Source organism: Miscanthus floridulus, chromosome 1, assembly GCF_019320115.1.
Source record: "Miscanthus floridulus cultivar M001 chromosome 1, ASM1932011v1, whole genome shotgun sequence".
Classification (NCBI taxonomy): domain Eukaryota; kingdom Viridiplantae; phylum Streptophyta; class Magnoliopsida; order Poales; family Poaceae; genus Miscanthus; species Miscanthus floridulus.
In genome coordinates, this window is record NC_089580.1 from 17,950,600 (window position 1) to 17,978,286 (window position 27,687).

General features: G+C 45.5%; 2 protein-coding genes across 4 annotated transcripts; one reads left to right on the top strand and one right to left on the bottom strand.

Annotated features, from left to right (window-relative positions):
• The first annotated feature begins 1,353 nt into the window (after nucleotides 1-1,353).
• LOC136474801 (phytanoyl-CoA dioxygenase 1-like) lies at nucleotides 1,354-5,498 on the top strand. Of its 3 annotated transcripts, XM_066472368.1 has the most exons (10): nucleotides 1,354-1,861; nucleotides 2,008-2,129; nucleotides 2,546-2,606; nucleotides 2,893-2,961; nucleotides 3,625-3,743; nucleotides 3,824-3,971; nucleotides 4,063-4,207; nucleotides 4,292-4,378; nucleotides 4,831-4,948; nucleotides 5,351-5,498. In XM_066472368.1, the coding sequence occupies exons 1-10, from the start codon at nucleotides 1,807-1,809 to the stop codon at nucleotides 5,372-5,374; spliced, it is 948 nt and encodes a 315-aa protein (XP_066328465.1). In that variant the 5' UTR covers nucleotides 1,354-1,806; the 3' UTR covers nucleotides 5,375-5,498. The 3 variants fall into 3 exon arrangements, with proteins under 3 accessions (XP_066328465.1, XP_066328478.1, XP_066328473.1); XM_066472381.1 differs by lacking the exon at nucleotides 5,351-5,498 and having other exon boundaries at nucleotides 1,361-1,861; nucleotides 4,836-4,920; XM_066472376.1 differs by lacking the exon at nucleotides 4,831-4,948 and having other exon boundaries at nucleotides 1,364-1,861.
• Nucleotides 5,499-6,122: 624 nt separating this feature from the next.
• Nucleotides 6,123-7,628, bottom strand: LOC136474822 (phospholipase A2 homolog 3-like). Its single transcript, XM_066472392.1, has 4 exons — nucleotides 7,276-7,628; nucleotides 7,083-7,131; nucleotides 6,860-6,982; nucleotides 6,123-6,746 (listed from the first exon to the last, which is right to left on the bottom strand). Exons 1-4 carry the CDS (start codon nucleotides 7,396-7,398, stop codon nucleotides 6,574-6,576), a joined length of 468 nt encoding a protein of 155 aa, XP_066328489.1. The 5' UTR covers nucleotides 7,399-7,628; the 3' UTR covers nucleotides 6,123-6,573.
• Between the last annotated feature and the right edge of the window lie 20,059 nt (nucleotides 7,629-27,687).

Here is a 27,687-nt window from a genome sequence, read left to right on the forward strand (position 1 = left end):
TAGCAGTCTGTAGTCCTTATATTAACAGATCAATTAGTAGTTATAGATATTTAACAATTTAATCTATGAATGTTTAGCTCATGGGAAAAAATATAAATGTCTTTAAAAATCTCAATTAATTGTAGAGATTGAGAAGGGGTTCAGTGTACCACTAATCTTAGGCTAACACATTCAATTGGTTGTAGAGATAATTTGCAACATGAGTATCTGGATTGATTGCCCTCAACTTAAATAGCTTCGGGCTAAAACTGATTAATATTCTTTCCTTTAGTACTTTGCACCTTTGCATCTAATTTTGAAATATGGAAAGATTATTCAAGTATGCATATTTAGAATAATTTTGCAAAGATTTTTTGTTGGTTTCAATGTTCAGAGCATTTGGAACTCTGAATATCCGATGTGTAATGAATATACGATGTTGCGTTGAAGTGGCCATTTCATAATAATTGAGTCATTTGTTTTATTGCAACTTACAGTTAGAGGTGACTATTTACCGAAGTTCAGACTGTATTTATTTTTTTGCTTTGGATATTCAGAAATTCACAGAGATTCAGTACTTCAGTTCGTGTGCTCTATCAGAGGTTGTAGGCTGTAGTTCTAGATATTACATCACGACAACCATATAGCAACAGAGATCCGAATTGCAATAGTCAAGTGGTATAAATATGCATGTGTTGGATTAAATGTTATCCATCAATCAGATGAATCTCTCTGAACACACTTGACTCCTTGATACTATCTCACTGAATTGTTTATAATCTTTGAATCTTATCGGTGTCCTTGTGGGATCAATTGTATTTTAATCTCTTATTAAATCATTGGGCTGATAGAAAGCCATGATCAGATTTGAAATTGTCACACATATTGATTTGAAGAATATTAAACATGTTAGCATCAAGAATCTTTAAAATTTATTTTTTTTCTTGAATTTTCCGTCGGCAGTTCATGTATGTACTCTGAACATTTCAAAAGTTTCATTGAGCAGTGCCATCCTGTAAATTTCATTGAGCACTAACATGTAAATTTGAACTTATTCTCATCGTTCATGTTTTAAGGATCCTCGTGTAATATTGATAATTGACTCCAAACCAAATATTGGAAACATCATGCTTGAAGTATAGTTTTTTTGGATAATGGTACAACATGTGCTAATATTTATATTATCGTGGTATTATTATTTTTTCGTTGTAACACATGAACATATACTTACCTATGTACAGGATGGTATGGAGATATCGTGAAACTTATTCGTGGATTTATTGGCGCACGAAATAAATGGATATTGGAGATTTCTTCTCTAACGATATAAAACTATTATCTTAGCCGTATCACGGAAAAGGTCTATATGGTAGAGTTTGTGAGCCTGCCGACGCCACGCTCTCCGGTAGTATGTTAATGTCACGAACTTTGTTTTTTTAGATTAAATGTCACTTTAACGTCGCTATTTAATTTTACAGTATTATTATCTTATCGTGTGATCAGTATATTTTTAATATAAAAGTTTAGCTATCTCGTAACAACGCAACCTAGGAACCATTAGAATTACAAACACTTCGATTATCTAAACCGTAGATTATTCATATACTGCGCCTTACCAGAAAATCCCGATTAATCAGATTATAATCGTTTCCCACACAAACGGTTCCAACGGGGCCGACTGGCCGAGGATCGAATCGCTTCGTGCTGTGGGTCGTGGGAGGCTAGGAATCGCCTCCTAGCAGCGTCGGGAGAAGAAGTTCCGTACCCTTCACTCCATCACCTATTCCGGTCAACCTTCTCCCCTTCCCTCCACCTCCGCTCGCCGCCATGCCGCCAGCCAGTAGCCTCGCCGCCGACCAGCTCAGCTTCTTCGAGGCCAATGGTGAGCGCACCGGCCGCTTGTCCACCCTCAGGCCTATTCCTTCGCCCTCGCGCTCCTGGTATCCCGATAACCGGCGGCGAATGTCGCTGCTCGTATAGTCGTATCGAGCTGAAACCCTAACTCGTTATCGCGTTGGTTGGTTCCAGGGTACGTCGTGATGGACTCGTTCTCGAGCGCGGTGGAGGTGCGGGAGATGCGGGACCGCATGGCCGAGCTTGTCGCTGGGTTCGATGGCGCCAGCTCCGCCGTCTTCTCCACCAAGGATCATGTACGCCATCGGCTTCGATTGGGCCAGTCTCGGTTCCTGCCTTTGTTGCGCTCCTTTCCGGGCGATTTGCGAAAACGGGATTCGAAAGATCGGTCGATTGCGTCACTGGACCCACATTCATATACAACCACTTGTCATCCACCCGAGTGTCATCGTAAAGGAGTCAATCTTTCGAGTGTCAGTTTTTGCAATTTTTTCCTCTTTTCCTTCTCCATATACACACCCTGATGCCGGAGCACCTACATCTCTATCTTTTGAAAATTCTATTGCTGGGTTTGAATTACACATATGTTTGGTTTACATTGCGCTATTTTTTGTTGTTTCAATTGGTTATGTTTGTAGCCTGTTGCCGTTTATAAATAGCATATTGTGCATACTCAGATTTAGCATAATTGGTATGTTGTTTTCCATTGCAGCGGCAGTTGAAGGATGATTACTTCTTTAAGAGTGCAGAGAATATCTCATTCTTCTTTGAGGGTACGTGATTTGTTCCCCTCAGACTAGTAGGAATATGTCACAATTCTATTAAATCTATTTTACGAACTAGGAATTGGTACTGCCTTGGACTATGTGAAAATAGCTGTACCTCGCTCTACCGACTTAGTTTATTGTTTCTGTACCTTTACCTATGTGAAAAATTTTAATTGATAGTTGATACTGAGATTTCCTATCCCCCCCTTTTTTTGCTCAACTGGTTGACAACATTTTGACAGCTTGAGGGCCTCATGTCTTTTTTTTTTCTTTGACACTATTTCACTCACAGAAAAGGCGTATGGAGATGATGGATGCTTGAAACAGCCAAAAGAACTTTCAATTAATAAAGTTGGGCATGGTAAGTATGGGCATGGTGCTGTCACATTCAGCTAGAAAGCATTTATACCTAGTTTTCTTTCATATGGTGGGCTCAATCATTTTTTTCAATATCGTGCCCCCCTCCCCCTTCCCCTCCCCTCCCCCTTATGTGCATACTTTAATTTGGCCAGTAAATAGGAAATAGTGGTGGAAACACCCTGTTTCACTAAATATAAGAAAATCATCATCACCTTCTGTTATTGTAGTATTGTACTAACAGTATGTTATTATACTTCTGTGGCTCTACCCAAAGATGATAAGCTATAACTTCTAAAGAGATTCCACTTTTAAACGACTTTCAGAGTTTCTTCTGGTGGTAATAATCTTAAAAATAACAAATTTTGTTGCATTTAATTCAATTATGTATGTGCATTCTAAATGCACCACTGTAGACTTATCTTTGTTATAGATGTTTGTAGTTCGTGTAATCTAGCTATCTTAAATATTTATGTGCTTCAGTTTGTTTTGTAAAGTGGTGTTATGTTATAACTCCCATCATTTTTGGATAAACCTCCCCTATTGTCTTCAATGTTGTGAATGTATTATACAAGGCATTCAAGAAAAAATGGTATCCAGTCTGGCCTGAAGTCCTGAAGAACAGGGCTTGAGATATCTTACCTTCGCCATCTTTCCTGATATGCAGCATTACATGAACTTGATCCTGTGTTCAAAAAGTTTTCTTTCTCGGAGAGTGTTGCAAGCTTGTTCTCTTCTTTAGGCTACAAGAGGCCTGCAGTCATTCAATCTATGTACATCTTTAAGGTAGATTTTTTAGATTCTACTTTTTGCTGACACTGTATGCTATTTCTTAATTTCTTATTGTTTTTTTTTCTTTTCGATAGCAACCAGGTATTGGTGGTGAGGTGGTGCCACACCAGGATAATACATTCCTTTACACGGAACCTCGAACATGCACAGGGTTGTGGCTTGCACTTGAAGACGCAACGATCAACAATGGTTGCCTGTGGGCAATTCCAGGATCACACAAAAGTATTTCTTTCACACAAATACTTTATGGCAAAGAACGTCTTGAAAGGCAGGACTGTCTAAGTTTTCTTTTAACTTTTGTGTTTTGTATTAGAGGGCTTGGTGAGGCGTATGGTCAGAGATGAAAATGGTACCCATTTTGATCGCCCCTCCCCAGCCTATGATCAGAAAGAATTTGTACCGCTGGAAGTAAAATCTGGTGCTTTGGTGGTTATACATGGAGATCTGATACATCAGAGGTGGAATTCTCCTTTATATTACTAATGCTTCCTACTTGTGTTGTACTGTTTCAAGTTAATAGTGTTTTGGCCTTTTGTGTACAGTTTTGAGAACCTTTCTCCAGCGTCAAGACATGCATTGAGCTTACATGTAGTTGATACTGAAGGATGTGAATGGTCCAAAGACAACTGGTTAGTTCATAATGGCACTATTGAAGAATTATTCTTTTACTATACTGTTTTGATTTTCCTTTACGTCTAAAAGGTCTTGGCATAATTGACTAGAAATGCTTATAAATTATGTCTTCAATCTTGGATGGGATGTGGCTAGCACTGTTTCCCTTCTGAAATCAAGCTTGTGACAACTGCATAATTATCTCATTGGTAGGTTTCATATGATAGTTTGCACTTTTCACTAAACCAAAACATATTAGTGCTTGGTAACTCCATTGACAAACAAAATAACACATTTTGTGCATAAAGTTGCCGTTTGCTTATTAGGTTTGCTCTGCAACTTATTAAGGTGTTGATCTAGACACTTATGATAGGATGATGTTTCAGTTGACAATGTTGCTCTTCAGTGAGTTGATAATAGTGGTAACAGTAAAACATGGGAGAACTAGGTTAATAAAGGGCGTATCCAGTGCAGAGAGCTCCCGCTCTGTGCGGGGTCTGGGGAAGGGTGTTAGTGGCAAGCCTTACCCTCGCCTGTGCAATACGAGGAGACTGCGACTCGAACCCGGGACCTTCCGATCACAGGCGGTAAGACTCTACCGCTTGCACCAGGCCCGCCCTTCTTTGATTATGAAACGAGGTTAATGTTTCAGCAATATAGATACACCCATCTTTGATTATGAAACGAGGCAACTACTAGTTTGTATGCATTGCTGAACATGTACGCCTCATGCCCACGGTAATGATGAACATAAGGGGGCTCAAGATTATATAAATAGTGATTGTGATTAAAATTCCAGTATTCCACTATATATGTCCATTGTAAATGGGGACCCATAAGTCTATGGACCCATCCTTATAGACAAGTCTATGAACCCATAAGGCAAGTGCACCTCCGTCCAATCTGCTCTAGCTTCGCCACTGATGCATATTGAGTGTTGACATTGGTTTTTTCCTTTGTTTTTCTAACAATTTCTTTTGTTTTATCAGGATACAGAGGAAAACGGCCCCTGAACCTCTTTATGTGTCCTAGCAAAACCAGTTACCAGTAGTGCAGTAAAACAACAGAGATTCCCAGCAAGTGATTTGTGGATCGCTTCTTTGCACAATAAAATAAAATGGGGGAATCAAGCTGGGCCATGCTGTTTCCGTTTCACCTGTAAACATGTAAATTGTAAATACTCTTGCTACTGTATTGCCGTCATTGACATATTATGTTTTGTTTTATGCATCCAATAAATCTCCAGTTATTGGTACTACACAAGCTTACTTTCCATTCGATCATGGAACGCTGCCCTGCTCTTTGGTGCAGGCATGCAGCCGCTGCACGCTCTGCTCTTCATTTTGTTCTTTGGCATTGCATCACATTTGTAGTTTTGGTCATTCCTGACTGCTGTCTGCTGAGCTTATGAGGGTATGACCGTATGACGGACGCTACGCGCTACTAGTTCCAATGTTTGTATTTGTATGCATCCGAAGGATGGACTTGACAGCAATGTGTGGACTATGGACAACGAGATAGCATCACTGGAGCGTCGATGCCAGACGATCAGTGGGCGCAGATTCCCTCCGAGTCTCAGGAACAAACAGATCGCGCGATCACGAAATCGTTCCGGCAGCAGCACGTACAAGATCCTAAATCAAGGTTCATCCATCACATGATGATCCTGCTGAGTACACACACTGTATTATTCGTCATTTGCAACAACGCAAGCTACACACGTGTGTAGAGTGTAGACTGTCCAAGAAACCAAAACCAGCATGAGGAAACTTTCTTTATACTTATACGGTAGGTAATACAGTGTGATAGGGACACGAGATGCTCAAAACCAAACAAGCTTTCTTTAGTAATCTACATACATACAGCCTGTTCGTTTGCTCGTATACGATCGTGAATTATAAGCTGAAACAGTATTTTTCTCTCACACCAAACCAGTCAGTAATAAATAATCCACGATCGTTTACGACGAAACGAACGGGCTGATATATCTTGTCGTCAGTTTAGGCCGGGCTGACAGCCTGTGGGAGCTAGCCAGCTAGTAGTAGCACTAGCACACAAACCGCCATGTGAGCCGACGACGCAGCCCCGGGCCCCGGCCAGCCGTCCAGGACGCCACCACCCCTAAACCAAGCACGAAAAAGATGTATCATCCACCAACCGCAGGGCGCAGGCTGCTGTTTACGCGCGCGCCCACCACGGCCGCCGCGTGCGGCTACGGCTTGTGCAGCACCCTGCCGGCGACGACGGCGGCCTCTATGACGACCGAGATCACGTCGATGACCTCGTCGATCATGCACTTGTTCCCGTCGAACGTGGACGTGCCCTCCCGCAGCCTCGCCAGGCAGTCCAGCAGCGCCTCGTTGCAAGACGTGCTCAGGTAGTCCACTGCATACATGGTACGTATACAACAACGCGCGCAGCCGCCGGCATCAGCCCACGTTCGTGCTAGCAATTGAAGATGGATGATGATTGGAGCTTGTGTATATAACGTAACGTACTCTTTGCCTGGACGCAGTTGTCGTGGTGCATGCAGCAGGCGTCCAGCGCGTCGCACGGCCGCTCGCCGGGGCAGCCGCTGTACAGGATGCCGCAGTACTTGCCGTACCGCAGGAACGGCGCCGCTGTTGAGTGGCAGAAGATCATGTCGGGCGCTTAATAAGTGAGCGATCGATGCAATTACGAGGAAATAAACGGTGGAAGAGACGGGTTAATTGTACGTACTCGTGCAGTGGTCCGACTCGCACGTGCGGCTGCACGCCTGCTGCTTGCTCTGCGCGCGAATCAAAGAGCACAGTTAACAGGGGTGTGGAGCTAGATTAGTGGGCAACGACGTGCTGCGTACGTGTGCGTATGATGAGCGTGATGAAAGGCTGAAAGCTACTCCAAGCATATATAATTTAGCCTGTGTACGTACCGCGCCGTCGCCGGCCGACTGGATGCCGATGTTGAGCGCGGCGGCGGGCGGCGAGAAGAGGGCCGTGCAGACAAGGATGGTGCCGACCACGGTGAGCCGCCTGCAGGAACTGTCGCGCTCCATCCTCAGGGGAGCTCGATCTAGAACGAAATCTCTCCGATCCCACCGCGCGCGCGCACTCTCTCTCGGTCTCTCCTTGACGACCCGGCCCGGCGGTTGGCGAGGAGTCTCGTGACGGCACGGCCTGCCGTCCCTGGCGAGACGAGATTATCTAGGGGAGGGGCGGCGAACTGGTCTCAACTGCAGTCGCGGTGCGGGCTTGTGGCTGGCTGGCGCTGATTTACAGGGGATGTGGACAAAAGCGGGGGGAGGTGAGTGAAGATGGGGGCGTGGCGGGCGCGCGTTTGGTCGTATTCGTCCCGTGAGCGGACGGGGCCTTGTTCACGGGCGTGCCAGTGCCAGTTTGACAGCACACGGCCGCCATGGACAAGGGACGCCGCGCTCCCTGCTGTGACTGTGCCCTGTGCTGCTGTGCATGCACCAGTAGCTCAGCCAGCGCAGCATGCACAGAACCAGTGCGATGGGCCGGGCCGATGCCGTCTTTGGGGGTTCCTTTCGGCGGAGAATAAACGTTTTGTTGTGCTCACGGGCTCCGAGCTTATTTTAGGGTTTTTGTTTCTCAGCAGTCAGACGGACGTACGCTCTGTCGATCTATTTATCTAAAAATGCTATGTAGATCCGCCATTGCAGTCACGCTGCGTGGCAAATGCGACTGCCACGTAAGAGAGCAAGGAGGAAATAGTGACTAGTGTAATGCCCGTAGGGCTTAATACTTAAGATCTGGATCAATATTACTACGTTCAAAGATCAAAGAGCATATTGAACTCTCTCTCAACACTAGTACTACTATATTGATGTACGTGCGTGTAGAGAGAGAACACCTTATATTATGGACATAGATAAAAAGTGGTTGTGCCTTATATATTTGGACGGAAAGAGTATTTTTTATGCATTTGCCACGACACAGCTTACTTTGGTCATTCAGAATTTTGCCCGGTGACATTGGTTGTAGTTACCATCTTCATCACTATTGTAATAAGGCGACGAGCTAAAAACATGGTTTTGCTGGTTTTGACGAGCTAAAATGCTTGTTTAGATCAGCTAAGGCTAGTTGTTTCTTTGTTTTTTGTTTTTTTTTATAGTTAAGGCTAGTTGTTAGTTATGACTAAAAAATTGCTTAGAATAGCTAGGGCAGGTCAGCCAGTTGGTTAACAATTAAACTTGGCTAAAAATTTAGTACATTTATTAACCCTTGTTAAGAGCATCTCTAAGAGTACCCAAAACCCATTCTAAGATTTTTGGTAAGATTAGGAAAAAACCATCTCCAACAATTCTCAATCTCACCTCTCAATCTTTTAGCACTTAGAAAAAATTACCTGCACGCGCGTAAAGATCCTGGTCCTGCGCGCGAGTTTCCCCTGGCGATCTGCTAGCTCGCGCCAAAGAGTAGGCACTGTCATCAACAGCAGCACTTCGGAGACGGATTTTCTGAGAATTATGCTCACCATCTGGTATATCTAGAAAGCGAGAAATGACACTCGCTTCCAAAGGAAGAAATGGTACTAGTAATCTGGGCTAGTAAACCCGAACCCTCTCCTTTCCCCCGAGCGCTCCCCAAGGGCGACTCGGGGGCGACCACCTCGGCGCCCCTAGGGCCTCCCCCTCCCGGTCTTCCCTCCGGTCGCCGTCGCTGCCCTCCGGTGTGTGGCGGCGGCGGCCTAAAAAATGGTGCCCGCCGCAGCCATTTCCTCTCCCCCCTTTCCAACTCCTCCACCTCCATACCCTTTCCCGGTGGTTCTCCGATGAGCTCACCGGCCGGTGGGTTAGATCCAGGCTCCTCGGGGCTAGATCTGGCCATCTCTCCCCTAGATCTGCGCCAGCGCGTGCTTGGCTCATTGGGGTCCGGGCGGTGGACGCCGGATGCTGCTGCTTCTCCACTGCCGCTACGGCATGAGACGGGCGATCTTGTGGCCTGGCTTCCTGCGTCGCGGCGGACGGCGGCCAGCTGTCTGTCCGAGGCTTATGGCGGCCAGATCGGCCCAGCCACGTGAAAGCTCTAGTTTGGTTTTGGTGAATTGATGAAACCCTAAGTGCTAACCTAGTTTATCAAGTGATCATGAGATAGGTAGCACATTCCAAGTGGTGAAGCAAATGAAGATCATGACATGATGATGGTGATGCCATGATGATGATCAAGTGCTTGGACTTAAAAGAAGAAAGAGAAAAACAAAAGGCTCAAGACAAAGGTATAAATGGTAGGAGCTATTTTATTTTGGTGATCAAGACACTTAGAGAGTGTGATCATATTTAGGTTCGATAGCCGTACTATTAAGAGGGGTGAAACTCATATCGAAATGCGGTTATCAAAGTGCCACTAGATGCTCTAACTCATTGCATATGCATTTAGGATTTAGTGGAGTGCTAACACCCTTGAAAATGTTTATAAAAATATGCTAACACATGTGCACAAGGTGATACACTTGGTGGTTGGAACATTTGAGCAAGGGTTAGAAACTTCACCGGTGGAGTGACAGTCTAACGGTGCCATCGGCGCCCTGGACAGAAAAGACGGAGGTCACTGTAAGTAACCGGACGCTGGTCTTGGTTGGACCGGCATGTCTGGTCAGTGGCAGCAAAGGGCGCGCGACGTCGGTCTCTATGGGGGTATTAATCCCTATATCCTTACGGCTAGGCTTGGGCTGGCCCAGACCAGGGGGTCTGGCCCACTAGAAGACGACGCGCGGCCCGGCCAATCTGCTCGGAGTCCCGCGTAAGGAATCAAGGCAGATTTGGAGATCAAGCAAGATCCTGGTCGGTTAGAATAGGAATCCTTATCCGGCCACCTATGGCAATTGTAACTGGTTAGGATTAGTTTCTAGATCTGTAACCATGCCCCCCCAGACTATATAAGGCGGGCAGGGGACCCCTCTAAAAAACATCTCTCATTGACATACATCAATACAATCAGACGTAGGACATAGGTATTACATCTTCATGGTGGCCGAACCTGGATAAAACCTCGTGTCTGTCTTGCATCACCATCTTGTTTGTAGCTTGCGCATCTGTCTGCCGATAATCTACTACCTTGGGCATACCCCTAGGTAGACTGTCGACCATATTTCATCGATAGTGGCACGCCAGGTAGGGGGTGTGCGTACTGCCCTCCAGACGAACAAGATGGTCATCATCCTCAGTTCTATGGCTACACCGAATGACCTCACGTTCACCATCGGCCAGATCACCTGGACCACTGGCTCCGACGACTTCATTGCCATGACCACGGAGGAGGCATGGATTCAATCTGTGTCGACCACTGCTTCACCTGCATCGGCTATGGCTCCGACCACGATGGATCTGGCTCCGGCCATGCCAGCATCGTCTTCAGCCACGCTGACAACCCATCGTCCGCTTCCTCGCTACAAAGGGAGGCAGATCGACAACACCGACTTACTTGACTCCATCGATCGGGTCAGCACCAAACTTGCTGAAACCCTAGCTCTGGTAAGTTTGATTCAAAGTCAACCTAATGAGCAGGTAACCACTACCCATAACAGATCTACCCGACCAGTTTGGGCCAGTCGTCCTACATGACTCGGTACGGATCTCGTGGTCACATCTACTCCTAAAGGGCGCTCCGTTCGTCGCCGACCAGCCCCCGCAATGGGTCTCTGGCTCTTCGAGTGCGAAGCCTCGATGGAGAACTACCAGGCTCAACGCTATGGCCTACGCAACTTCGTCAACATGGTCCGGATTGAGGAGTATCAAGAAGGATCGGTCCACACAGTTCAAGAGGGTGGCTCAAGCTCCCCGTCCAGCATCACATCTAATGGCTTCATCCACACTGAGCTCCAGCATCATGACAATTAAGACATTGAATACGATCTGGATATCCCAGACCACGCCCTGGGGTTCCCACGATTCCCATCCTTCCTACCAAGGCGAGGAGTTTGATCAATGTTGTCAGTAATGACGAACCACTGGTAGTTGGTGAAATAGAACAAGAAAGGCTAGCACGCGAAGCACATAATATTGACCGGTTTAATCACTGACAAGTCGAAGCTGAGGTAGAAGAGGAGGCACGACGCATAAGGGTCCAGCCACGCGACCTTAATAATACCTTTGATAGGGTGGGGGACAAGCAGGTCTTTAGGACTCCAAGCGCCAACATAGTTATTGCTATGGTGACAATGCAATGACTACCCAATACCCTGAAAATTTAGGTAGTTCGAGATGATATACAAGCTTACCTGACGGTTGCTATGGCCCAGACCGCAGAGATTGTAAATCAAGCCTAGGCTCCATCCGTCTCAGTCGAATCAAGCCACAGCCGCCAGTACTCAAGTCGCTCACAGCCACCCAACCAACGTGGCTCGCGCAACAATGACCCATCAGACAACCGTTAAGGCGGAAGCGGTGGTCATGATGGTGGTCGGGACGACAACCACTGCGACTACCAGGACAACAACCGCCGCAACTACCGGGACGATAACCACCGAGACAACCGTGACAATCACCATGATAACTGTGGTCGTAGGGTTAACCAGGGTGGCAATCAGGATCACCGTGATGGCAATAACGATCCCCGCCATTCCCTCGAAGAACACAATCGCATCAACCAAAGAGCCAACGATCGTGCATCCCACAAAAGCTATCGCCGTATGGAATGTGATACTACCCACGGCCCTCCGAGTTTGAAGCAGTTTACTCCACACCTTCGCCAAGTCATATGGCCCAAGAACTTTAAGCTCGAAAAACTTCAGAAGTACGATGGCAAGGAGAACCCCAAATTATTGGTCATGCTCTACAAAACTACGTGCAGATCAGCCATGGCTGACGAGCACGTCATGTCTAATTACTTCCTAGTCACCGTCAGCCATGCAGGCCACCAATGGCTGGTCAGCTTGCCGGTGAACTACTTTGGTTCTTATCAAGAGCTCAAGCAAGCATTCATCAACAACTTCATTGCTACTTGCGAGCAACCCGGCAACAAATATGATCTGCAGTGGATTTGAGATCACAAAGATGAGCCACTGCGCGAGTATGTCCGACGCTTCTCAGAGATGCACATCAAGGTCTCGTCAATCTCTGATAATGAGGCAATCGAGGCTTTCATCATTGGTCTCCGCTTCCACGATGCCCTAAGGGACAAGCTCCTCCGCAAGAGACCTGAATCAATCACAGTGCTCCTAGCCACTGCTAAAAAATATACGGATGCCGATGATGCTAAAAAGATAATCATCGAAGAAGCAGCAAGGGTTCCATGCTCCGACCACCCCCCACACCACGACAACTACCGCGACAACCGTGGTCGGAATGACAATTTTGATCGCCGCAACCAGCGCAACGATTCCCGCGACCACCGCGACCAGCGTAATCAGCGGTGTAATTGCCGTGACGATTATAGGGGCAAGCGTGCTCGGGAAGACGACGGCGAGGTCAACACCATTAAAAAGGTGGTGGACGTCGCAACTACAAAGAAGACTACGCCAAAGCATTGAAAGGACCCTACCAGCTCCATCCCAAGTCAAACCATACCATGGAGAATTACCGTGTTCTCAAATCTATCTACACGCGCCAATAGGCTCTGGATACATCCGACAAGCCTAACGATGTAGGGGAGCAGTGTAACGAGGACAACGATGATGAAGACGTAGATCCCTGTCACAAGTACGTGAAGCCAACCGATCATGTCAACACCATCATTAGGGGCAAAGTGTCCATCGAGACCAAACGAGAACGCAAGCTGCTTGCCCACGCTTGCTTGAACGTGGCCAACGTCGACAACCTCATCGCTGATCCGTGGCTCCCTCCTTGGTCTCACCGTGAGATCTCCTTTAGCAGAAAGGACCAATGGGCTGCAATACCTGAGCCAGGATATTTTCCTCTAGTTCTCGATCCTTGTATCAACAAGGTTCAGTTCGATAGAGTGCTGATTGATGGCGGTAGTTCCATCGATATACTATTCAAGAATAGTTTGCCAGCCCTAAAGATAACCTAGGCTGATCTCAAGCCATACGAGGCATAGTTCTAGGGTGTTCTCCCTGGACAGAGCTCCACACATCTCGAGCAGATCACGCTACCTATGCAATTTGGTACCCCAGATCACTTCCGCACCGACTACGTCAACTTCATGGTCACTGACTTTGAAGGCATCTACCATGCTATCCTTGGTCGACCAACGCTCACCAAGTTCATGGCCATACCTCACTACAGGTATTTGGTGCTCAAGATGCCTACCGAGAAAGGGGTTCTAACTCTTAGGGGCAACGTATATGCAGTTTATACCTGCGAGGATGACAGCTTCAAAATAGCAGAGGCTCATGACCTCTCTATTCGCATGGCTAAGACCACGCTCGATGCCAAGAAGACCCCAACCAACCACCTAGAGATCCTAGAGCTTGAGGCCCCACGCAAGAACATCAAGTCCAAAGAGCACAAAGCGATCCAGCTGGTCGACGGTGATCCCAGCAAAATGGCCCTTATTGGGGCCAACCTGGATCCTAAATAGGAAGACACGCTCGTCAGGTTTGAAAGCATCTAGGCCCCTAGTTGGGTTTCGGTGATTAATGACAATACAAGATTACTATGACTAACATGTGTTTTGCAGAGGCAATTAAGTTAAGTAATGGTAATGGAGATCTATTGGGCAATCAAAGTTGTCATGCCCCTATGATGGAAATCATTTCGGTTTTCAAAGGATGGACGACAAGGTTATGGATGACTAGTTCTAAATGTCGATTGGAGTTGGAGTGACACTTAGAGTAGTTTAGGACTTTGTTTTTCCTTTGGCCATACTATTAAGGGAGGTATGGACGGGTAGCTTGACCTAGTTAAGTCTAGTGAGTTAGGTGTGGTGCACACTTGTTAAAACTAGCTCTAGGAAGCTCCTATGAATGCCTAAGATCCTTTAGAGCGAACTTCATTCACATATGGTCAAGAGTTAGAAGTGAATGGAGGGTCAAATGCTGACCGGACGCCGGCCCCGGTGTGACCGGACACTGGCCGTAGCCCATAGGGTCCAGTCAGTTCATTTGATCAGCTGACTGTGTTCGGTGCGATCGGACGCTGAAGGGGTCATGTGATCGGACACTGAAAGGCAGCGTCTGGTCGACTCCAGTAAGGTTCTAGAGAAGGGAATCTATGACCGAACGCGTCCGGTCAGTACTGACCGGACCCTGAGGGTTCAGCGTCCGATCGAGTCTAGTAAGGTTCTAGTAAGGGTTTCATACGACCGGACATGTCCGGTCAGTGCTGACCGGACCCTGCCAGCGTCCGATTAACTCATTTTTACTGGTTCACGGGTTGAACTGACCGGAGCATCCAGTCAACATGACTGGAGCGTCTGGTCACCCCGCAGAAGCTCATAACAGTTCGTTTTTTAGGCTGCCTTATAAATAGAAGCTCCACTTGTGTGTGGAGTTACTTTTGCTCATTCCAACAGCTGAGAAACATGTTTGTGAGTGCCAAAAAGAGCAAGGTCCTAGTGAGGTGATTGAGATTTGAGAATTCAAGAGAGTAGCCTTATTAGTGAATCAAGAGTAGCCAAGTGTACATCCATCTTCTCATTAGGCTTCGCGTGGTCAAGTGAGAGTTCGTGCTTGTTACTCTTGGTGATCGCCATCACCTAGATGGCTTGGTGGTGGTTGGGAGCTTGGTGATCACCCGGTGGAGCTTCTGGGTGACCCAACTCAAGTTGTGAGTGGCTTTGGGTGATTCGCCATGACGGAGTGTTGAAGAATCAACCCATAGAGAGCACTTGATCCTTGCACCGATCAAGGGAGAGCTACACCCTTGCGCAGGTGCTCCAATGAGGACTAGTGGGGAGTGGCGACTCTCCGATACCTCAGCAAAACATCACCGCATTCCTCTCTCTTTACTTTGAGCATTTACTTTGAGTATTTACTTTGTAAAATTCAATACTTGTTGTTACATTCATAGAATTGCTATGCTAGAGTAAGTTTGGAACATAGGTTGTAAGTCCTTTGTGCGTTAGTTTGATAGAAACACTTTTCTAGGCACAAGGGGTTAGTTGGGCTATCCGTAGGATTTGATTATTGCAAGAAAATTTAGAATTAGCCCAATTCACCCCCCCCCCTCTTGGGCATCTTAATCCTTTAAGGTTCTTGAGGAGCAACATGAGTGTGTTCATATGGAAACCTACTGACATGCCCAGTGTACCTCGGAACTTGATCGAGCACTCCTTAAATGTCGATTGTAACACCCCGGTGTTATGCCAGCATTTAGGCACTGCAAATCATGCATATTATGCATCATCAAGCATCCTAATCATACATGCCTAATCATGTAAATAATAACTGAAACCCTGCTTCGAAACATATGAAACAGGCTCGCGAAACATGAATGTTGCATACACTTGTTTAGAGTTGTTTTTGCCCAAATTATGCTTGCTAGGTTAGTAAAACATATTTGGCTATGATTGTAAATCATCTAGAATTATTTAGCACAATTTTTGGAGCAAAGTTTGTATTTAAATTATTGCCAAATTTTGCTTTAAAAATAATTCTTCAAAATTAGGGTTTTGAATTAATATTGAGTTTAATTTGGTAATCAAAATCTAATTGGAATTTGACTTTGGTCATAAAAGCAAAGTTGTAGATATTGAAAAATGGAACAAATTTCATTTTTACACCAATTTGTGAAAATGCTTTTAAATGGCTCAAAATGGGATTTGAATTCTGTTTATTTGAGAAATAAAAAGAAAATTATTTCATTTTCGCTTAACAGGCCACCGCCCTGTTTCTCGACCCACGGCCGAAGCTGGCTCGGCCTGCCACCGCGCCCACCGCTCGCCTGCCCCACGTCCAGCCCAGCCCACCTCACGCGCACGACCTGCCTCTGTGCTGCGCCGCGCCGTTCCCGCGCGTCGTGTCCCGACTAGCGCCAGAGCACGACCGTCGTGTGGTGGCCATGCGCCGGCGACGCCCGCCGCACGGCAGCCACGGCCTGCCTCTGCTTCCACGCACTTGCCTTCATCTGCTGAAGCCACTGCGCTCTCCACTTCGCCCTCCCGCTCTCTCAGACGTAGCGCCAGCAGCAGCAGCGCGCCCGCTCTCGCCACCGAACGCCGCCGCCACCCCCACCGGCGACATACCCCCTCCCATGCCTCCATTCTTCGATTCCCACCACCAGCAGCTCCGCCTAGCCTCCCTGCCTCACCTGTGCTCGCTCGCGGCCGTCGTCGTCGAGGTAAGGGCCGAGCTTGGCGCCTCCTTCCTCTCCGGCGGGTGCGCTGCCGTGGCCGTGTGGTCTGTCATGTCGACGGGCCAATGCCACCCTCCTAGCTGGTGCGGCTCGGTGTGGTGTGCACGCTGGCACCACCTGCGCCACCAGAAGGGCTCGCCGCCGGTGAGCACCGGTCGGCGGAGCTCCTCCCCTGCTCTCTGGTCGCTGACCCGTGGGGCCGCAGTGGCTGGTGAAGGCTCCGGGTGACTGGCCAGTGGGGTCGGTTAACCCTCTGGGTCCTGCCTGGCAGCCCCTCTGGGTGCACTGCACCGGGTGCACCCAGCCTTTTTTGTCGGCTGGTTTTTAAAAGGAATTAAGAAATGAATTTTTAGATTTCTGTTAAATGCTTTGGAAAATGTTTGTGTACTCATTTTGGCTCTAAATTTGTTGAAACAAATTTTGCTAGGTTCCTTGTCACCAGATCTACACGATAAAAATACTGCATGTCATTTTTTAGATACTTTTCTGTAGAGCTTTAATTAATTCTTGATATTGCTGATATCTTGTAAAATGTGTAGTAAATCCTATATGTATCAGAAAAATATGATTCCAAGTTTGTTACTCTTCTTGTGTAATGTAATTCCTTGGAAAAATATGTGTCATGCATGTACTATAGAAAAATTATGAGGTGTAGTTCAGGTGCCTTTAATGGCTGATTTCTGCTATTTTTGCTAGAGAGCAAAATTTGTATAAAACATGCATGTGATAAATTTTGTACAGTGATTATTTGTTGTATAGAACATAGAAAAAATATTTCCTCTATTGTTTGACACTTTTCATAATACAAAGTATTTTCATGTTCATAATCATGCCATAGCTTGTTATTTTTGTGTAGGCTAATCCACTCATCCAAATACCATAAAAATCTTATGGTAGACTACTTAGGGTAGTACTATGCTATGGTAATTTTCTAAGATTTTTCTAAGTAATAAAAGTAGATGTTGCTATTCAAACCTATTATTAATTAGGGTTTAATCAAGTGTTGCTTTATGTGTGATTAAGAAATTAGTGAAGCTTTGGTGTATCTTTGAAGCATTTAATGTGATGTGTTGACTTAGCATATTAGTAGTAGAAGAGAATGCAGTAGATGACATGTGCTTGTAGTATATGTTTTTGGATGATGTTGACTACCTTGCATTCAAGCATATCCATTGTATTCATTTCATCCAATGCACTTTTTGCATAAGCACTTACGCACATGCATCATACAGGATCACAAACCGAGAACCCAGTCGTCATACCCGAGGAGCCTAAGGAGCAGCTTGAGGTACAGCCGCAGGAAGTGACCGAAGCCGATGAGGAGGACGTTGAGGAACTTCCGGAGTGCCCTGATCACCGCCCGAGCTTCTTCGAGAGAGGCAAGCCCCAGAGCATTTTCTCCCCGGTTTGCAATTGTTAATTAAATACTTTACTTTAATTGATGCATTATGTTTAGGAGTTGTTTGCAACCGTTGCTGCATTATACCTTGTCTACCTTTGTTATACTATATCCTTGTTACCCTAGTATCTGGAGTCGAGTCAATGCTTAGCTGGCTTAGACTGGTAGAAGTCGGGTGATTTCCTGTCACCTACGAGCTATAGGTGGTTACCTGGATCTACTTGGATAACTATGTAGTTATGGTATAACTAAGTGTTAAATGAAGTTGAGACTGGATGGAGACTTACAGAGTTTTGGACTATAGTGCTTTCCGTCTGTATCGATTAAGGACCGACCGTTGTTGGGCCTCGAGTCATGTTGAATGCATGCCTTACATTTAGCTGGCCGAATAAAGTACCTTTCGACCGCGAAGCTGGGAGATTATTCGGGCCGAGTAGATTGCTCGCAGCGCACTATGCCAGAGTAGGTGTGGTAGGACACGAGGGCGAGATGATAAGACCAAAGTGCAGTCGGTCGGCCCCCGGGTACATGTGGTTCTTGACAAACTCGAGACTCCTGGATAGTTGACTCGGTGATCGATACCTCACTTTAGCGGGTGAGTGAGGTTTGTGTAAGGAATAAATCACCAGCTGGTTAGAAATCGATTCGAATCACCATCGCTCCTGGATAGTGAGCACTTGACTTGAGTTACTTCATCGTAGTAATGTTGATGGAACACTTGGATAGTTATAATGAATATGACAATAGGGAAGTTGTTAATGATCATTGGTTATGATTATCTGCTTAATCTCATGTTTGCTCTAGTATAGGTGCAAATCTAGTCGACAGATTAATAATAATTAACTTGACAATAATGCTTTTGGAAAGGTTCTTGAAATGCTAAAATGCTTCTTTTTGCAAATGAGTCAGCTACACTACTATAAAGCCCTTCATAATCCTTGGTGTCACTTATTTTCGGTTATGTCGGGTAAGTCTAGCTGAGTACCTTCTCGTACTTAGGGTTTTATTCCCACTTGTTGCAGATGGGCAGATGTATTATGGCTATTGTATCAACTGCCTTTATCCTGCGATGGGTGATGCTTAGGACCATGGGCATGGTCATTCCTTACATCTCGTCTGATGCTTTTGTTGGAGATGATCATTAGCTGGCACTATATTTGAACTCCGTGTGAGTGTGTGTGGTTTTGAACAAATGGCTTCTTCTACTTCTATTTAAACTCGTTTTGTAATAACTATGTTTAAACTCTGATGTATCTGCAATGCGAACTTTTATGTAATATGTGATGGTTTCCGCTAAACTTATTACGATCTTGGATGGTATGTGAGTTGGTTTGAAATCCTTCGAGATTTCACAGACTACCGGGTTATACGGGCTTAAGTTTGTTAAATCGTCTGCTCTAGCGGATGATTTTCTTACTTAATTTCATATAATTGGTCGGTTCTGTTACAGCTGGCATCAAAGCATGGTTTAGCATGTTACTGTTCACAAGTGTATTTAAAACAAAAAGGCATTTGAAAAACATGATTTTCAAACTAAAAAGTATGCCAGTGGTCATATCCTTTATGCTTAGTTAAGGACTCTAGGTGGCTTAATTAAGTACTGACTTGGGGTTCTTGCATCATATTTCTCTTTCGTCGCTCATATGGCATGCTATTGTATGAGTGCCACTTGTTTGAGTGGTAATGTATGGATCATTTGCCTCTATGCCTCGATAAGTGTGAGCTGTGAGGTCATGATCGGATACACCGCCGATCTAGGGTGAATGCTTATATGATGCTGGAGTAATTACATGTTCTACGTATATTTTACAAAGGTATCTCATGTGTAGGTCTTCTATCTGTTGAGGCGATGCCATCAATAGGACGATGGTTTGGGTAGTTACTACCGTTGTACACATATCTAGGGATTCGTGTAGAGCATGTAGATAAAATTTACTGCTTTTATGCATTTAGTGGGAATTGGGCTAAAATGAATCTTCTGCAGGTACATAACAACGCTATCGTGTAGAAAGTATTACCCACGTATTTGAGAGATTGTTTGTATGCCACCGAATTCGTCGCTAGAAATTATTTATTTCATAAGTTTGTGAGAACGTACGTCACGTACATACATCATATTACTTGTGCATTTCATTCATGTCATGCATTCCTCCCCTTATAAATTGATTATCTCATTTTGATAAAAGTTGTATCACCAAAATTTGTTTCCATAGGGTAATAAAAGAACTTTTGCTATAGATGACCCGCACAAAGCAGACCACCCGTAAGTCCACCAAAGGAAGAGCACCTCGACGTCCGTTGGCCCTGAGGGAGCACCACACCATGGACACCTTCTTGAGCGAGTTTGGCATGCCAACCTTGCTTTGGAGAGTGCTCCATGATGTGGGGTACCCAGAGGGTCAAGAGCTGGTGTACTCTTGGAATAAGAGCCAGTTAGTAGAGGATGGACTTGTAGTGGTAGAGATCATGGTTCCTGCTCTCGGTGATGCTCCAGATTGGGATGGTTGGCACTTGGAGTTTGAGGGTCGCACTCCTACTAAGGGTGCAGAGGGAGCAGCTTTCTGTGTCATCAGGGACATCATGAGCAGATTTCCCAGTTGAAAGGTCCTTGTTTGGTTTTGGTAATTGAGTGACAACCTAGGTGGATTAATTGTGTTTATGTGAGATACATAGGTGATTAGTCCACAGGTACATGTGTGTGAGCAACATATGCCATGAAGGTAAAAATGGCTTGGAAATGTTGCAAAGCTCACACATGTGATGATGAAGGAGCTTATTGCACATGAGACATGACATTGAGTCATGTGATCAAGGTGGAGAAGATCAAAACAAGACTTGGCTTGATGGACCGGTTGCAAGCGTGAAGGGCAAGTCGAAGGCTTTGGAGTGATGGACTGCGTGGCGGTGAAGCTTGAACAAGACTTGGCGCCGATGGATGATGGCAATGGTGAAGAGCAAGTAGAGTCAAGATCGATGAACCAATATGATCATGTGATGATATGAAGTGGATCATATCATTGTTGATTGTGTTGATGCATGTGTTGCATCGATATTGGAGGAGATGGAATAGAATGCGCAAGGCAAAGGTATAACCTAGGGCATTTCATTTCACCGGTCATAGGTGTGTAGAGAAGTTTATGATCGGATTTAGGATAGATGGCCATACTATCAAGAGGGGCAAACTTATTTGCATATCGGTCATCTAGTGCCACTCGAGTGATCTAACTTTGCATCGTCGCTAGAATCGAGTGGCGTGGCAAGTTGAGTGGCTAACATCCTTTGGGAAATGATTGTGAAAAGTTAACACACATACACATGGTGGTGTACACTTGGTGGTGTTAGCACATTTACAAAGGAGGTGGTGTTTGCATGGATAAGATGAATTTGGGTCCCTATTTTCTATTGCGCCGGATGCAAGTTCTTGTGGTTGGCACATTGGAGCAAGGGTGAAGAAGTTAGAAGTAAAAACGAGTTGATCACGAAGATGCTGGCGTCGGTCAACTGACCGGACACTGGATTTGAAAGCACCAAACACTGGCAGGGTGCGTCCGGTCAGGCTGACATACGATGACATAGAAGCTGGAGTGTGACCGAACGCTAGGCTGCGTCCGATCAAGAGTGACCGGACGTGTCCGGTCGAGGTCGGTACCTTACTAGAAACGACCGGACGCTGGGGGTTCAGCGTCCGGTCAGTTAAAGCTGCTGCGTTCGGTCAGGTCAAGTGACCGTTGGAATCGAGACATGTGGCTGTCTGTAGGCGACCGGACGCTGAGGTCCAGCGTCCGGTCAACACGACCGGAGCGTCTGGTCGGCCCGATTTTTGCCCAGTGAAGGGGTAACGGCTAGTTTAGCCCTTAAGGCTATAAATAGAAGTGGCCTTCGGCCATGGCTGGCAGAGAGCACCTTGGGGGACTTTGTGTCCATGCTTGAGAGTGCTTAGGAGCCCTCCATCTCACACATACTTGATAGCGATCATCTGATTGTGTGAGTGAGCGATTCTAGTACGACTGCATCGTGAGGTTGCATCGAGTGGCACTAGGTGATCGAGTTGCAAGCTAGTGGTGCTTGTTACTCTTAGAGGTTGCCACCTCCTAGATGGCTTGGTGGTGGTCTCCATCGAAGCGTGCAAGAAGCTTGTGTGGTGCTCCAGAGAAGTGCTTGTGAGGGGCATTGTGCTCACCCTGCGGGAGCCACGAAGAGCAACTCTAGTAAAGTGTGTCATTGAGCTACCCTCACTCAAGGGGTAGGTTCTTGCGACGCCTGACGTGCGGGCTTAGCGGGTGATGCTAATTAGCCGCCGAACCACCAAGTGAGCGGTCAACACAACATGGACTAGCGTGTTGGCAAACACGTGAACCTCAGGAGAAAAATCATCGTGTGAACCTTATTCTTCCCGTTGGTTTGCATCCCCGTTACACAAGCTTGCAATTACTTTTATACATATTAAGCTTGTGTAGTTGCTCTTGTAATTAGATAGCTTGTGTAGCTTGCTAATTACCTTCTTGCTTGTGTAGCATAGAAGTAGCTCCCTTGCGTGGCTAATTTAGTTTTAGTAACCTTGTTAGTCACATTGTTTAGTTTGTGTAGCTAAGTATTTGCGTTCTCTAATTTGGCATTGGTTGCCTTGTTATTAAGCATTGCTAGTGAGCTTAGTTGGCTTTGTGCTTTTGCTTACTAGCATGTGTAGGAGCTCCCTTGTTGCTTAAAGTACTAGAGGCATAGGTTTGTGTGACCTTGCTCCTAGCATTGGTTAGGTGAGCTCTAGCTAGCCTGGCACCTTTGTTGCTTGATTAGTATCTTTGGAAGATGCTAGAGAACATAGATAGAGGGGTGTAGTCTTGGCTAGACCGATAGTTATAATTCCGCACTTGTTTCGGTTAGCCGACGCGATTATTTTTAGAAAAGACTATTCACCTCCCTCTAGTCCACCATCTCGACCCTTCACCAGTGAGCTTGCAGCAGCTTTAGCTGGCACCTTTCCTAGGGATGATCCTCATGATGCTTTTTGAGTTCAGCCTCAGGGAAGTGCCTTGGTCGGAGGTCCAGCTAAGGGATAGGCTAGCGACAATCATGCTATGAGTGCTATGTTCACCGCCATCAGAGCGTATGAGGGTCTTGAGAGTACCTACTGGACTTTGACTGGCTTATGTGGTCAGGATAAGCTCAAGGGGAGAAAGCAGAAGAAGAGACAGGCACGTGCTATAGCTAGTTTGCAGGAGCAGTTGGCTGATATGAACTTACAGCGAAACTAGGCGGTTGAGAGAGGTGATAGAGCTATGCAGCGGGTGCATATGTTGACTCAAGCCAACAACAATGCAGACCGCATGATTGGACAGTTGGTTCAGGAGAGGAATGAAGCCTAGGACGAGAGGGACCTTCTGCTGTAGAGGGTCGATGAGCTAGAGGAGTACAACATCAACCTGCATGAGGAGTTTCACGCGCTCTACAATGGGGTTGGCCCATATGCTCCTCCAGACGCCGCTGGCATGGACATCGACGATGACAATGAGGACGAGCCTATAGTTTCACCTGGGGGTGATGGTGACGTCTCTGATCCTGACGATGGCCCCGAGGAGTAGGCTAGTTGCCTTGCGCTAGTATCTAGGTCCTATCATGATGACCTTTCTTTTGTTGGCATGTAACCTAATGTACCTTGCTTCGAACCTATGAGATTTGGCATGTGCTTGGAACTTGGCTAGTAATGCGATATCTAAACGCATAAAAGTCCAATGTATGTATGCTGGCAATTTGGTTGTATGGATGCGATGTTTGCTGTTGAAGTAATTTGATTAGTGATGTTGTTTTAATTGGGATGTGATTATTGTGCCTCTATTTTATTGTATGAATTTATTCTCTCTAGTAAATTCAGTATGGCATAATTTTTCCTTCACTCACAATTATTACAGCTTTACTCAATCATTACTTGTTGCTGAAATATGCAGATGACAAACACTCACCGTACCATGTATGAGGCTATTGAGACCGATGCTAACGGTGCGGGGACCAGTGGTGGCGGTGGAAACTACGGCAACAACAATGAGCCTCCCCATGAACTGCATTTGCCACCTCCTCCCCCGTTTACCCCAAAGATGTTCCTTGCACAGTTGCTCAGGAGTCAGTGCAACACAGAACAATTCTAGAAGAATATAGAGGATTTTCTACGTACCATCGCCAATAATGTTCAGCGCGGTAACAATCAGGGTGATGGCATTGGGGTGAACTAATATAGTAGCTTCAAAGATTTTATGGACACCAGGCCACCAATATTCAAGGAAGCAATAGAACCACTTGATGCTGAAGAATGGATCAACACTATGGAAGATAAATTCCATGTGTTGAGGATGACTGAGGTATTGAAAACTAAGTATGCTGCACATCAGTTGCAAGGACCAACAGGAATATGGTGGAAGCACCATCACACAACCTTCCCTCCAAATGCTTAGATCACGTGGAGAGAGTTTGCTGAGGCCTTTCGTGGAGTTTATATTCCACCCGAGCTGACCGAGATGAAGTTGGGAGAGTTCTTGGCATTGAATCAGGGCACCAAGACCGTGATGCAATATTTGCATGCTTTCAATAACTTGTGTCGTTATGCTCCCGACATGGTTGACACTGATGCTAAGAGAATCACCAGTTTCAAGAGAGAACTCAATCCAAAGATGATGAAGCATGTGGGTACCAACAACCGTGCCAGATTCAATGACTTCATCAACGATTGTCTGAAGTAGGAAAAGAACAACAACGCCAGCACCGCAGCCAAGACTCGCAAGAGAGCCCTAAAAGGTGGTCCTTCCCAAGCACGAGCACCTACGGGAGGTCGTCCTCCCTATCATCCATCTACACCTAGCGCTAGGTTCAGGCCACCTCAGCAGAGAAGTCAAAATTTCCGTGGACCCTAGAAGCCTTACAAGATGGCAGTATAGCCCAACAAGGCAGCCACAACTGCGGTGCAGGGCAGTTCCAAGGGAGCTGTGGGATCTGCTGGTATAGTGAGGGGACCCTGCTACAATTGTAACCAACCCAGCCACTTCTCAAGGTTTTGTCCTTATCCGCCCAAGAAGAAGCAGCAGACTTATAATGCTAGGGTGCATAGTACGAATGTGGATGAAATTCCTGAGGGAGAGCCCGTAACCACTGGTAAGTTTCCTATCAACGAAAACCCTATAGTTATTCTATTTAATTCTGGATAATTGTATTCTTTTATGAGTCAAGCATTTGCACAGAAATATGAACAACTATGCACAGAATTAGGATATGGTTACCGTATAAGTTCAGCAGGGGTTGATGTTTTGACCAACCGGATGGTTCGAGGGGCAACCCTTGAATTAGGTAGCAGGAAGTTTCGAGTGAACTTGATAGTTATGCCTGGACTAGTTTTGGATGTCATTATAGGGATGAATTGGATGAAGGATTGGGGAGCAGTCATAGATACCGGAAGTCGGGTACTTACCCTTAAGGATCCCCTGGGTGAGGGTACTTTCCAAGTACCATTGCCTCGGAGAACAGACCTTATAAGTGCTACATGTGCTACTAAAGTCATTCCTATTCATCAGATTCTGGTAGTGTGTGAGTTTCTAGATGTATTCCCGGATGAGCTACCTGGCCTTCCGCCAGATAGGGATATTGAGTTTGGAATTGAGTTACTCCCCGGAACAGCTCCAATTTTAAGGTGACCCTATCGGATGCCTCCGGATGAATTAGTCGAGCTGAAGAAGCAACTAGAAGAGTTATCAAAAAGGGGTTTATCTGGCCAAGCAAGTCAGAATGGGGATATCCCGCCTTATTTGTGAAGAAAAAGAAAGAGGGCACTTTGAGAATATGCATAGATTATAGGCCACTCAATGCTGTAACCATCAAGAATAAGTATCCCTTGCCTTATATTGATGTTCTATTTGACCAGTTAGCCAAGGCTAAGGTGTTCTCAAAGATAGATTTGAGATCTGGTTATCATCAGATCAAGATTAGGCCACAAGATATACCGAAAACTGCATTTTCCACCAGATATGGGTTGTATGAGTATCTTGTCATGTCCTTTGGCTTAACAAATGCTCCTGCATACTTTATGTTTTTGATGAATACAGTTTTCATGCTAGAATTGGATAAGTTCGTGGTTGTGTTCATCGATGACATTCTGGTGTACTCCGAGAACGAGAAGGATCATGAAGAGCATCTAAGAATTGTCTTGACCAGACTTAGAGATCATAAGCTATATGCTAAGTTTAGCAAATGTGAATTCTGGTTGAAGAAAGTTCCTTTCCTTGGTCATATTCTGTCAGAAAATGGAGTTTCAGTCGATCCAAGTAAGGTGCAAGAGGTTATGGATTGGAAGGCACCGACCATAGTTCCTGAGATTAGAAGTTTCTTAGGACTAGCCGATTACTATCGTCATTTCATACTAGACTTCTCGAAGATTGCCAAGCCTATGACAAGTCTACTACAGAAGGATCACAAGTTTGTGTGGACAGAGGAGTGTGAAGCAGCTTTCCACACTTTGCAGAAACTGTTGACCACTGCTCCTGTTCTAGCACAACCAGATATCGAGAAACCATTTGATGTGTTTTGCGATGCATCGAAAACTAGATTGGGCTATGTTCTTATGCAAGAAAGGAGAGTCATTGCTTATGCCTCACGTCAATTGAGAAAACATGAGGTCAACTATCCAACACATGATCTTGAACTTGCTGTAGTTGTGTATGCCCTAAAAATTTGGAGACATTATCTACTTAGTAATATGTGCAATATTTTCATAGATCACAAGAGTCTCAAGTACATCTTTACCCAACCTGAGCTGAACATGAGACAGCGCAGATGGTTGGAATTGATCAAAGATTACAACTTGAATGTGCAATATCATCCTAGAAAAGCTAATGTAGTGGCAGATGCTTTGAGCAAAAAGTCACATTACTTGAATGTGCAGCCATTACTTGAAGATGGGTTCAATCTGATGCATTCTGCTATGTTACATAGTATTCAGATTAGTTGCTCTTTGGAGAGTAAGATAATAGAAGGCCAGAAAACCAACAAGGGAATATTCCACATCAAAGAGAAAATAAAAGAAAAGTCATCTCAACACTTTAAAGTGGATGAACAGGGCGTGTTGTGGTTTGACGACCGTCTTGTGGTTCCCAAGGATCGAGAGCTTAGGAATAAACTCATGGATGAAGCTCACCTTCCTAAGCAATCTATCTATCCAGGAAGTAGTAAGATGTATCAAGAACTAAGACCTCGTTATTGGTGGACCAAAATGAAGAAAGAAGTTACAACATATGTTGCCAGATGTGACACGTGTTGTCGAGTGAAAGCCATTCATATGAAACCTGTTGGTTTGTTGCAACCTTTGTCCATACCTAGTTGGAAGTGGGATGATATAAGTATGGATTTTATCTCGGGTTTGCCCACTACTCAAAAGGGACATGATTCGATTTGGGTGATTGTGGACCATCTTACTAAGACCGCTCATTTCTTGCCTGTCAAAACAGAATATCGACCACCTCAATATGCCGGGAAGTATATCGTAGAAATTGTGAGGTTGCATGGTATACCAAAGACTATAGTATCTGATAGAGGGCCACAGTTCATGGCTCACTTTTAGGAAAATTTACACAAAGGCTTAGGAACTAGTTTGATTCGTAGTACCGCTTATCATCCTTAGACAGATGGTCAGACTAAATGAGTGAATGCTGTTTTAGAGGATATGTTAAGAGCCTGTGTGTTGTCTTCTAAGGGATCAT

Excerpts from the sequence above, each read along its gene's own strand:
- LOC136474822 (XM_066472392.1), bottom strand. The coding sequence starts at position 7,398 with ATGGAGCGCGACAGTTCCTGCAGGCGGCTCACCGTGGTCGGCACCATC. Across the intron at positions 7,132-7,275 it reads AGTCGGCCGGCGACGGCGCG|AGCAAGCAGCAGGCGTGCAG; the intron begins GTACGTACACAG and ends ATTCGCGCGCAG. Across the intron at positions 6,747-6,859 it reads CAACTGCGTCCAGGCAAAGA|TGGACTACCTGAGCACGTCT; the intron begins GTACGTTACGTT and ends CCATGTATGCAG.
- LOC136474801 (XM_066472368.1), top strand. The coding sequence starts at position 1,807 with ATGCCGCCAGCCAGTAGCCTCGCCGCCGACCAGCTCAGCTTCTTCGAG. Across the intron at positions 2,962-3,624 it reads AATTAATAAAGTTGGGCATG|CATTACATGAACTTGATCCT; the intron begins GTAAGTATGGGC and ends CCTGATATGCAG. Across the intron at positions 3,972-4,062 it reads AATTCCAGGATCACACAAAA|AGGGCTTGGTGAGGCGTATG; the intron begins GTATTTCTTTCA and ends GTTTTGTATTAG.